Here is an 11,019-nt window from a genome sequence, read left to right on the forward strand (position 1 = left end):
TGTAATATTTAAAAACAAACCTGATTAAGACATTTAAACCACTTTAACCCCCCCCCCCCCCCCCCCCCCCAAAAAAAAAAAACAATAAAAAAAATATTTTTGTTCCTTAAAGAATCTGGAGGTTTAGGCTTAAAATGACGTTGGTGGTGAAAAGTGGTGGTGAAAAGTGCTGCTGAGGCGTCCCTGGCTGATGTGCATTGATTTCTGATCTAATCTGAGCCTGAGGCAGCCCAGATACAGAGAGGCAAGTTCTCACACATTCCCACTCAGAGAGGGAAAACAAGGCCAAGACCTCAAAGATGAATCTCCTGATAACATTTTCAAGGTTCTTCAGCGGGTTAGATGTCATTCTAACTTTATTGGGTCCATTAAGTGTTTTTATACAGTAGATTTAATTTGCATTACGTAAGCGTCTTTTGTTTAGTCTCGGACTCTGAGACGTTGTAAAGCACCCGCTGGAATTTGTAGCTTGGTCATGCGACATGCTTCGTTTGGAGATCCTACTGAGAGAAGACTCCCAGATTAGCGGAAAAAATAGATAAAAACATAAAGGTGCTGTGCAAGAAGGTGCTTGTTTCTTTAGCAAACCCATTGATCAATAACTGTCTCCACATATTGAGGTCAAAAGGGAATCACCATGAAATTAGTCACATTACTAGCTGCGCAATATTTGCATGTTCTAACTAATCAAAAAAAAAAAAAAAAAAAAGAAGAAAAATAAATCTCCTTCCAGCTAATCTTCTGACAGCCAATCTGTTGATATCTGAAGCTGGGATGTTTGCTAAAGAGTGCAAAATTCCAACTTAAAGCATTAACTTCAGCTGCATCGTGTGTGTGTGTGTGCAGTCTGCGAAGAGTCTGATGTGTAATAGGCTAATTGTGATGCATTTCTAGATCACTCTGCTCCTTGATCTAAGCCGTCCGTGACAGATGGCTGAAAATGAATTTCAAACTGGTCAGTCTTGGTTCCTTTTTTACATCTTCTGCTAGAATATATATGGAGTGAGGAGGTATTACAGCGCTCTACATTGGCGACGACAAAATGACGACTAAACGAGGACAGATGTGTGAATTAGCAATGAGGGCCATGTGGAGCTTGCCATTTTTAGACCTATATTTAGGGCCTGTTAAAAGAGTAATGACCATCAAAGACCTATAAAAAAAGAAAGAAAAAAAGAGGAATTACCATCAGAGCCTGAATCTAAAGGGTGATTTATTACTCTCTAATGGGAAGGGAAATGGTTCTCTGCACATCAAAGGATCAAGCAACGCTGTATAAAGCTTCCGAAAATAAACTGATTTGCCCCACAAAAAGCCCACATCTTCCCCTCATGTGTGTTTAAACTGATTGTCTCTTTTATGTCAAGTGCATTTCAAAAAGCTGAAATGCATTGGATTGCATTTCAAAGAGCGCATTGGAAAATTCTTTAGTCTGAAATGAGGCAGTGTGTGGGCATCAGAGAAGGTGATGAGATGTGACCATTTTGCATTTTACACGGCGTCACACAGATATTCACATCACAACACAACCACAACTCTGTGTGAATTTTATGTGACGGATTGATACAAAGTGGTGAGAATTTACAAAGTGGAAGGAAACCTGATTATTGTTTTGCCTCTTTACTCTGGTGTCCCTTAATAAAAGCGAGTGCAACCAGCTGACTTCAGATAACACCTGGCTGGTAGTAGAGTGTGTAGTTTCAAGTCAGCATAAATTCAGCTGTAAAGGCCTTAGAGGCACCAGGAAGAACAAGGAACATGGCAGACAGATCTGGTACAGGCCAGTCCTGGAAGAAAAGTTGACATTGCAGTGAAGGTTCACCTTCTGTCAGGACAGTGGTCTCTTTCACAAAACATTTGTGTCATAAATTTGCCTGGATGAACCACTTCTAAGCTAGTTCTCACCATTTATATACCTTAAGCGGAAGATGCAGGATAACGGCAGTTGTGGTGCGGTGTCGTCATTAGCGAATGGTATAAAATCTGCGTCAGACATCTCTCCATGCCATTTCTTTCAGTACAATAATGTCGGATTAACTCAGCTTAGCAATATTGTTTTTGCCTGAGTAAATACTTCAAATGCTCATGCTTTTCAACCCTGCGGCGGTCTGGTTGCTCAAAACATTTGTCAGCACTAACTCAGGTAGAGCTGGCTTGCCCTTATACAAGTCGGCTGATAGGCAGGTGAAAAACTATCTTTGCTTGGAGAGTCAGAGGTATAACAGCAGTGTTCTTTCTGTGCCAGCTTTGCATCAGTATTCTCGAACCACTCTGACCATTCAGCCAAGAGCTTCCGACTATGCTGACGGCTACAGAAATTGAACAGTCAGGTGAATCGGGTTTCTGGTAGGTTTGCATTGGTGTCATTGAAGACAAAGTACAAAATAATCTGTTCACAGCCAACTTTGGATGAGAAAGACATTTGGGCTGGGATTCCTGTGCCTACTGAGCTGATAATCAGTCCTATAGAACCACTGGCTCAGTTCAGCAGGAACAGGAGTCCAGTCCACTAACAGCAGGATCAAAAACCGGTTCCATCTGGCACGTCACAAACAAACAGCCGACGCTTCATTCAGTTGAACTGTTAAAACTTTAATTTGATGCAATTATCAGGAAATAAGTTTAAGCTTTGTTTAATTAATACTTGTTTTTGAAGGAAACCAACTGATCTGTAAACTGCACATCACACACTGGGCCGGGGTTACGCTCCATGAAAAATAAAACAACGTACACCGTTTATGGCAGCAATAGATCTGTCAATGGCTTCATATCGGAAGCGCCAAGACTACTTACTACTGAAAGAAAAATAGAAAAAGCAGGAGAATAGAGTTAATGGCAGCAAAAGAGAAAAGTTCATACATATTAGTGCCACTAACTGCCAGTAAGCCATACATATTAAATCATCACTGATAAATATTTGGACAAATAAACTACAGTTTAACGTTGTGGCCCAGATCGCTATGGACTCTAAAATTATTTACTGATCTGCTTGAAACTATGACCAAATGTTACACAATGTTCCAATGCGTGTGTCTTTTATGTTTTTTTTTTTTTTGTAGGTTTGCAGAATGTGGACAGAGACAACAAGAGTTTGGCCCGGAGGATGTACGAGGATCCAGCATTCGCGCCGTATTTCTCTGGGACTCTGCAGGAACACCAGAAGGCTGCCTTTGTGCTCTACAGCCAACTGGAAAGCTCCAGCGTATTCGATTACATTGAGACTACACAAGCTGTCCATAGCGGAACAGCTTTGTCAGGCAAAATAAAAACCATCATTCTTCATCGTTTTTGAACGATAATGGAGGAAAAATGGGGATTTTACAGATCAGACATGTTTAACACTGTGAGCTTGAGTTGATGCAGTTGCCATAGGTGTGTTTAGGAATGAGTTCACATCTGTTTAGTCTTAAATCATGATCTGATTCTCTGAAGTTTAGACTGGACATTCTTTAAGGGAAGGTAAATTTCACAAACGTTATTCCTACTTTACTCTTGACTGCAATAAGACTGACCCCAGACAGCTCAGGGCATTTTTCTGTGTTGGTTTAATGAATTTTAGAAAAGTAATATTTTTTTAGTAAATAAACATTTCCACAAAAATAAGAGTTGCTTCTTGTGTTTTCTGTTTATCCTAAACTCAAATTCCTTTATCCCAAAGTTTGTTTGTTTTTTTATATCACACAGGGGTCTATTAATGAGAAAATGACAAAACCAGTATAAACCAAATTTAAAGAACTTTAGCCAAGTAGGTTAAAATAAAGTAAACTCAGCTAAGTCTAATGTAAGAAATGCATTGCTGTTTTTGTTTTTAAAGTTGCAGGAATCTACTTGTAACATTTCATCCAAATTTGTGGGACAACTTGAAAATAAAGAAGTTAAAATGGTGCATAACTAGCCAACGCCTGCTCCCCGTGGCAAAGTTTCCATCTAGTCCAGACAGATGGAATACAAGCTACTTTGAAAGATTACATCTGTTTAAACAACAAAAAATGAAAGCAAACAGAAGCAACTAAATTCAAAATCTGGCATGAGTGAAATTTAAATATAAGTTTATCCTGTAAGAGAACAAAGCAAGTCAGTGTTTCTCTTTCTACAAGCACATTGATACAAATCACAATACCATAGGAAAATCTATTTTTGTCAGTAACTCAGTTCAGAAAATGCTCTAAGATTGTACACAAATTTTCTGAGGTGAATGAGCTAGAAACCATATTCACAAATTAATCAAACAAAATAGTTGAAATCCTGTGTTTTGACATAAATGCATCTCTTGTCTGAACACATACAGGAAGGTAGATAGATTTTTATCTTTTCTTTTTTCAGGTGTAAATAAAATAAATACAATTCCACTGTAAATTTACAAATTAAAACTAAATATCAAGGAAATGTCTACATTCTTCATAGAAATCTGAAATATTAAGTACATTTACATTTGTGAGTTTGTTATAGTAAATGTGATTCTTCCCAATTACAAAGAAATACACAATACACAAATGAACAGAACTATTTACAATTTATAACATACTCACAATAATCTACTCTCCATGCACAGTAGGTTTGCACAGGCAAAGCACAATCACTGGTACTGTTGGGTATTTCTTACTGTTGTCTTGCGTTCAGCCTGTGCAGTTTGATGGGACTTGTATTGCAGGAATTTAGTGAGCGGGCAGACTCTGACACGTACACGCAGATGCTTCCTAACACGGGCATCTATCGCTGCTCAGCAGTGCTTGTGGGACATGTAACTGTCTTACGTATGTGTTTATAACTCTGTCCTCCACATGTCCTGTAATCTGTCCTCACTGTGCCGTTTTCAACAACCTCCCGCCAACGCAGGACAACACAGCTATGTGTCAGTTTGTGAGCGTGCATCTGGCTTACATTTGTTTTTTTATTGTGTTGTGAAGTTCCTCGATCCTGAGATGAACTCTGTCGTTTGCAAAGCTGCCTCGGTCATTCAGTCTGAGACGCAGCGAGCTGAGAACACGTGCTGCTTCATCCTGCAGACCAGACTGATGGACCACCTGGAGTGACACACACAATCAACAAGTCGTCGCCCATGAAAGGCTGAAAAGAAAATGATCTGGCCTCATCAAACTGGTGTAGGAAAAAAGGTGGGATTTCATTTGACAGAAATAATTCTGAAAACCCACAATTACCTCTGAGTAACTCAGAAAGCATCTTTTCCCTCTGGTAACCCTTTCCTTAAGTTACAAGCATGTATTTGTGCCTGAATGATTCATAGCTTACTTTCAAGTGGTTTCACAATTAATGAAAAAGAATCTTAAAATAGTTAGGTATAAAGACTGGACGGAAAATGAATTTAAAAAGGAGCCAGTTTCCAAAAGTTTTTGGAGACCCTGAGGAAATATTGTTGAAAACCAATTTAGGTAATCTGAATAAAGTCTGGCTTCTTGGAAGCAAAATATAACAGAATTTAGGGTGTACTGCAACTATTAAATAACCAAGATGATGGTTAGATTTTATTTTAAGCAGATGTTCTTTTTCTTTCATCATTTCAAACTGCTTGGGCAGGAAAGAAGCTGAACCCTAGACCAGTTTCTGATTGAATAAAGAAGTTCAGCCTTTATCATCCCCTTGTAATAAGTACAATATAAGATGAAAGGAAAAGAGTATTAGTTCTTTACATCCAAAAAATTAGGTATTGAATTAAACTGTCCTTTCTTTAGAAGTACTCCCTTATTCCCTTAAGGGCTTTTTTACCTACTTATAAGAACCAAATAATTATTTTTAAACCTTTTATGCACTTACTTTCTATTAACCCTTTTTCTCATGAAATAAACAATATATGTTTCAGTTTTTCTACAGATATTTAAATTCTGGATAGGTTCTTTTTTATGAAGTTAAAGCTGAACAATCAGGAGCGACTATGTAAAGGACATAAAGAAAAATGAAAAAAAAAATCTGTGTTTTAGATATTTTTTTGTGATTGTGAATGTTTTCTTGGGTTCTGTACCAAATGTTTATTAAAGAAAAAAGAGGATTTGACAAAGAGTAATAGTAATCAATAAACTGCTAGAAACCACATTACTGAGAGTATAAACAGTGTGTAAATCAAGTGTTTTCATAACATGTTTTCATCAGTACTACTAAACCTTCAGCTGTGTTGTTCCCTACTACCAAACTTGTTCATTATATTAACAGAGGGTCTTTTAATAGACTGCATTGCTTAGTTTTCTTCTGCTTGGGGAATTTAGGCCTCCTACTGCTCATCTGTTAAAGTTACTGAACATTTTATTGCAAAAATCAACTAGTTGGTTATGAAATATATTCCACGCATCCCACAGCGATGCGTGCAATACAAAGGAAAAAGACACATAACAGTGCCTTGCATAAGTATTCATAAACTTCAGATGTTTTTCTATCTTGTCACCACAAATCTTGATGTGTTTTATAGAAGTTCTAAAAATGATGAACCAACCAGAAGTGAATAATTCTTAAGTCAATTTTTATATATGAGAAAACTGAAATGTGTGGCATGGTTTCCCCCTCTCTTTTGTCTTGATCTGCACCTTAGAACAAGATGATTCTGTTTGCTTTCATCTGCCACCGTAGGTCTAAGTTTAAGTCTGGGGACGTTTTCCAGCTGGAGGGTAAACCTCCAATCTCGCTGCAGGTCTCTTGCAGCCTCCAGAAGGTCACGCTGGACATGGTGTTAGAGTGATATTGTAATTTTTTTTTTTCAAAACATTCAGCTTTGGTCTCATCTGACCACAGCACTTTGTTTACATGCTTTCTGTGTCCTGTACATGGCTTCTTCTTTGCTCTTCCAAAACAACCTGTTTTCTGGAGTCTATGACTAATATTTGTTTAGCAGAATCTCCCACTTGAGCTCAAGCTCCTCAAAGTCACAATGGCTGTCTAGGCAGTTTCTCTAAATAATGTTCTCTTTACTCTGTAAATTTGGCTAGAGAGAAAGCGATGGTCTTTCCATTTTTGAATGATGGATTGAACAAAGCTCTGTGAGCCTGCCTGTCTTGAACTTTTCGCAACTGTATCCCTGACCAACCCGAGTCAAGGCTTTCTACCCTTGACTCGGGTTGTCTCCGGTCAATTTTAAATGGGCCAATCAGCGAACAGAAGAAGTTGTAAACGATGATGTCGATTTTCTGCACTGTTTTAGAATTGTTGTCTGCCTGTAGTTTTACCAACAGCAGCGGACCAAGTGTTGGAAACCCTTCCAAATATTGAATTAACATTAACAGCTGCCTTGTTCGGAGCAGCACTTCTCTCTTTGCAGTGGAGAATATTAGTAATTGGGTAAAATTTAAAACCTCAACACAGTCCATGCCTCTAAGAAGCATTTGTTTCTCAACAGCCGAGAGCCCAGACCAGCTGGATCTAGTACGAGGGGCTGGTCTTTACCAGGCTACAGTAGAACAGGTTGAATATAAAACTAGTCTTTCTCAACATAGACTTATTTAGTTGAAATCAGGCCTGAAAACCATGTACTTTTGATTTCTTGCATAGTTAGGGTCTTCTTTGTGTTGGTCTGTCATATGAAATCCCAACAAAATACACTAGATTTTGTGGTAACAGGACAAATGTGATGTGGTATGAAGAGGTTTAAGGGAAGATTGTTTCCTCACCTTCTGTGTAATCTCTGCTGATGTACTCTGTGGAAGTTGACCAAAAGTAGCAAAGTTAACCAAAAGGTTAAGGGTCAACGATGGGGCAAGTGACGGCTGCTGGGGTTTCGGTGCCAGCAGACTGATAAAAGACTGCAGGTGGTCAGCAGGCAGAGGATGAGCTACAGTGGAGAAAAGACTGTACAGGTGGTCCCACGCTGCTTTGGCTTGGACCTGGGGACAGAAAGGTCATGTGACTAACTGTGACCTTCCTGCAAACAAAGATCAACACACTTATTAATTAGAAGAGATAGAGAAGGTAAGCCTATTACGAGATGAGCGTGTCATCGTAAGGGGCGGTGAATCTCCGATGGTTATGAGAGGAGGCGGACAAACTGGAGACATGGAGACAAACCTCAGGCCAGCTGGCCAGACGCTCACTGAGAAATCAATACTGCATTCCCCTTTTCACCCAGCTCCCCTCGCTCATCTGCACCGCCTCCTCTTCAGCTCTCCACTACCTCTCACATGGGAGAGGGGATGGGGAGGGTGGTGTTGTCATCCATTATTTATTCTTTAATGTGTCTCCCTTCTCTGTGTTGGCTCTTTGGCTTTCAGCAACACCACACCTGTCTGCAGGAAAATAACAGGCCTTCCACACCGTTGCCCGGTTGAGTTATGATGCTGCGCAGACTTGATGAGATTTTATCCACACTGTGTCCACTCAGCTCACAAAACAAATGTCAGCACCTTATAACTCTGTTCTTCACAATTTAGCTCTGGCAGAGCAACACAACGCAACTGAAGTTCACAGCACCTCATAACTCCTCAGACAGGCGAAAACAGACGTCTGCATCACATTTCAAAGCACTTCCATCTAGTCAGTGACAGTTGGAAGCAAAAGGATGCGCAAAAAGGACAATATCGTACAGGAATACATCACCTCGCAGAAGTATTCATATGCCTTAACATTTTCACTTTGCGACTCAACCTTCAACGGATTTTGGGATTTAAGGCAATTGACCAACAAAAGAAGAAAATGAATGCAAAGTGAAAAAAAATAGCTCAAGCTTAGTCAGATTATATTAAGTGAGTGTGAGCAGTCACATTTAAGGACTGCCACGAGTTGGCAGGTAGCCCAAAATGTCAACGATGGTCTCCATTTGACGGGCTGATTTAACTTGCTTGGTGACGGTAAAAAAAAAAAAAAAATGAAAGCAACATTAGCATTCCATCACAGAGTATAAAACCACCCGAAAGAGAAGAGGTTCCTTTCACTATGGTTGTCCAGATACAAAAATCCCCAAAAACAAAAATAAAACCAATAAGTTAGGTGAGAAATAATTAGTATTATACAAATTAAATCAAAGACCGAGTAAAAAACCACTTTTTTAACCCTAAAGAGTGGTTCATAGATCTGCACATAAATTTGGTTGTTGAAAGATGTTGAAAGTTAAGTAACGTCCTTTTAGTTCAGTTCAAGAGTGACAAAGACGTTATATTTATAATATATTCTATGATTTAGCAAAAACTTTTGTTTATATTCTCTATATATAAAACAAACAACAACATCTGTTAAACTTAGAGAGCACTACTGGTAAATTTGACTCATGAATGAAAAATAATTTATCAAAGATTTCAGAATCTAATTTGAGACTATTTTAGACGTGAGCATCATTCTGAAACAGGCGATACATTTTTTTTGACCCTTAATATATTGAAGTGGTGAGGGTGTAGGTGTGTATGTGGATGTAATTTTAAGAATGACCTAAATTTATTTATTATGAGCCGTCTATATCAGGGGTGGGCAACTCCAGGCCTCGAGGGCCGGTCTCCTGCAACTTTTGGATGCATCTCTACTTCAACACACCGGAGTCAAATAATGAGGTCGTTAGCAGGACTCTGGAGAACATGACTGCACTGAGGAGGTGATTCAGCTGTTGGATTCAACCGTGTTCGACCAGGGAGACATCTAAGCACTCCAGGATCAGGATTGCCCACCCCTGGTCTATAATCTGGTCTTTCAAACCATCAAAAGGCCACAGCTCATCCAAAGTTACCATGGACCTTCACATTTAGGTAGACAGCCAACGTCTCGCCGAGTTTGCCGTTGTGCCAAATTCTCAGGCTATAACAGCACAAAGGTTTGGAAAACATATACACTTTTCAGATTCTTAGTTGAACACAGGTGTGAAAAACATGTATCATATTTTCTACTTCATAATTAAGAGTTATTTTGTATTTGTCTATCACATAAAATACATTGAAATCTGTGGTTGTGAAGAAAAATTTTTGCAAGGTACTGCAAACAGCCATTTATGAGAAAAACTCTCACCAGCTGTGAAGCTCTGTGGTGCCACCTGTTGGTGGGATGATGATAAAAGGTCAGTAACCAGAGGAGGGGACCACAGTCTTCGGGACCTGATGTGACAAGCAGCTGGACCGCCACATGCACCCAGTAGGCACACTGAACCAGCAGGAACCACGCCTCAAACACTTTATGGTTCCCTCTGTAGGACAGGAGGAAGAGCAGCGACCACAGGTTAACAGGTAATTAAATCTTTCATGAACATTTGGGTAAAAATAGTTTGGTGGTAGAGGAAATCACCTGTAATTATTTAATTGTAAAAGTCATCAGCAATGTCTACTTACTTTCACCTTGTCAAGATGAAAATCGTGAAAAGTGAAAATATTTCCTTTCTGAAATAAATGAGTAAGCAGGGTGCGATGGCTGTGTAAAACCAAAGAATCCTAGAGAAATTAGACCACGGTGCAATGCAAACAGAGCAGTAAACAGCTCATTTACTCAAGTGGTTTGGGTGGTCTGGTTTAATTATTTTAACACCCTGGCACTGAACCCACCCAAGTCTCAGTTTTTCCACTATGCTATGCATCACCACTTTCATAAAAACCCACTGTGAAGTCATAATTTTTAGCCCAATAGTTTTCACACAACCTCATGAACTAAAGCTAAGATAAAGCTTAATAATAATCAATCTGATTAGTCTGAAGCTATTAAATCATATTAGTTTCATAAATGAATGACAACACTAAGTGTTTCTAGCAGTACAAATAAACCCAACTTCCAAAGAAACTGTCATATAACAAATTATTACAATTACTGTCACTGTTGGGACAATTTACTAAAAGTCAGTGTTGCTCTAACTGAAAAAAATAATAAAATCAAGATAAGCATAATAAAAATAAAAAATATATATAAGCTTTAAATGCATTGCAGATTTAGACAAGCTTTTTGGCTTCTGAAATTTATTTTATTTTTTTTCTAAAACGGTTGACTGACATGTTGTTCAATGGACAGCTGATCAAATACAAGACACTATGCTCTTTTTATACATCCATCCATTCATTTTTTGTACACTCTTGTCCTTAGTGGTGTCCTGAGGGTTACTGGTGCCTATCTCCAGCGAAC

The 11,019-nt window shown here is 38.8% G+C and overlaps 1 protein-coding gene across 2 annotated transcripts in view; it reads right to left on the minus strand.

Annotated features, from left to right (window-relative positions):
- Positions 1–668: 668 nt before the first annotated feature.
- Positions 669–11,019, minus strand: part of fancc (FA complementation group C) — a 46,747-nt gene continuing 36,396 nt past the window's right edge. For both annotated transcript variants that reach the window (XM_015034477.1, XM_015034476.1), the window contains 3 exons: positions 9,925–10,099; positions 7,611–7,823; positions 669–5,024 (listed from right to left, as the gene is read on the minus strand). In XM_015034477.1, the coding sequence (XP_014889963.1) occupies positions 4,878–5,024; positions 7,611–7,823; positions 9,925–10,099 (535 nt within the window). In that variant the 3' untranslated portion in view covers positions 669–4,877. The remainder of the gene's footprint in view (positions 5,025–7,610; positions 7,824–9,924; positions 10,100–11,019) is intronic.

Source organism: Poecilia latipinna, unplaced genomic scaffold (assembly GCF_001443285.1).
Source record: "Poecilia latipinna isolate Pla-1442-1.1 unplaced genomic scaffold, P_latipinna-1.0 Scaffold300, whole genome shotgun sequence".
Taxonomy (NCBI): Eukaryota; Metazoa; Chordata; class Actinopteri; order Cyprinodontiformes; family Poeciliidae; genus Poecilia; species Poecilia latipinna.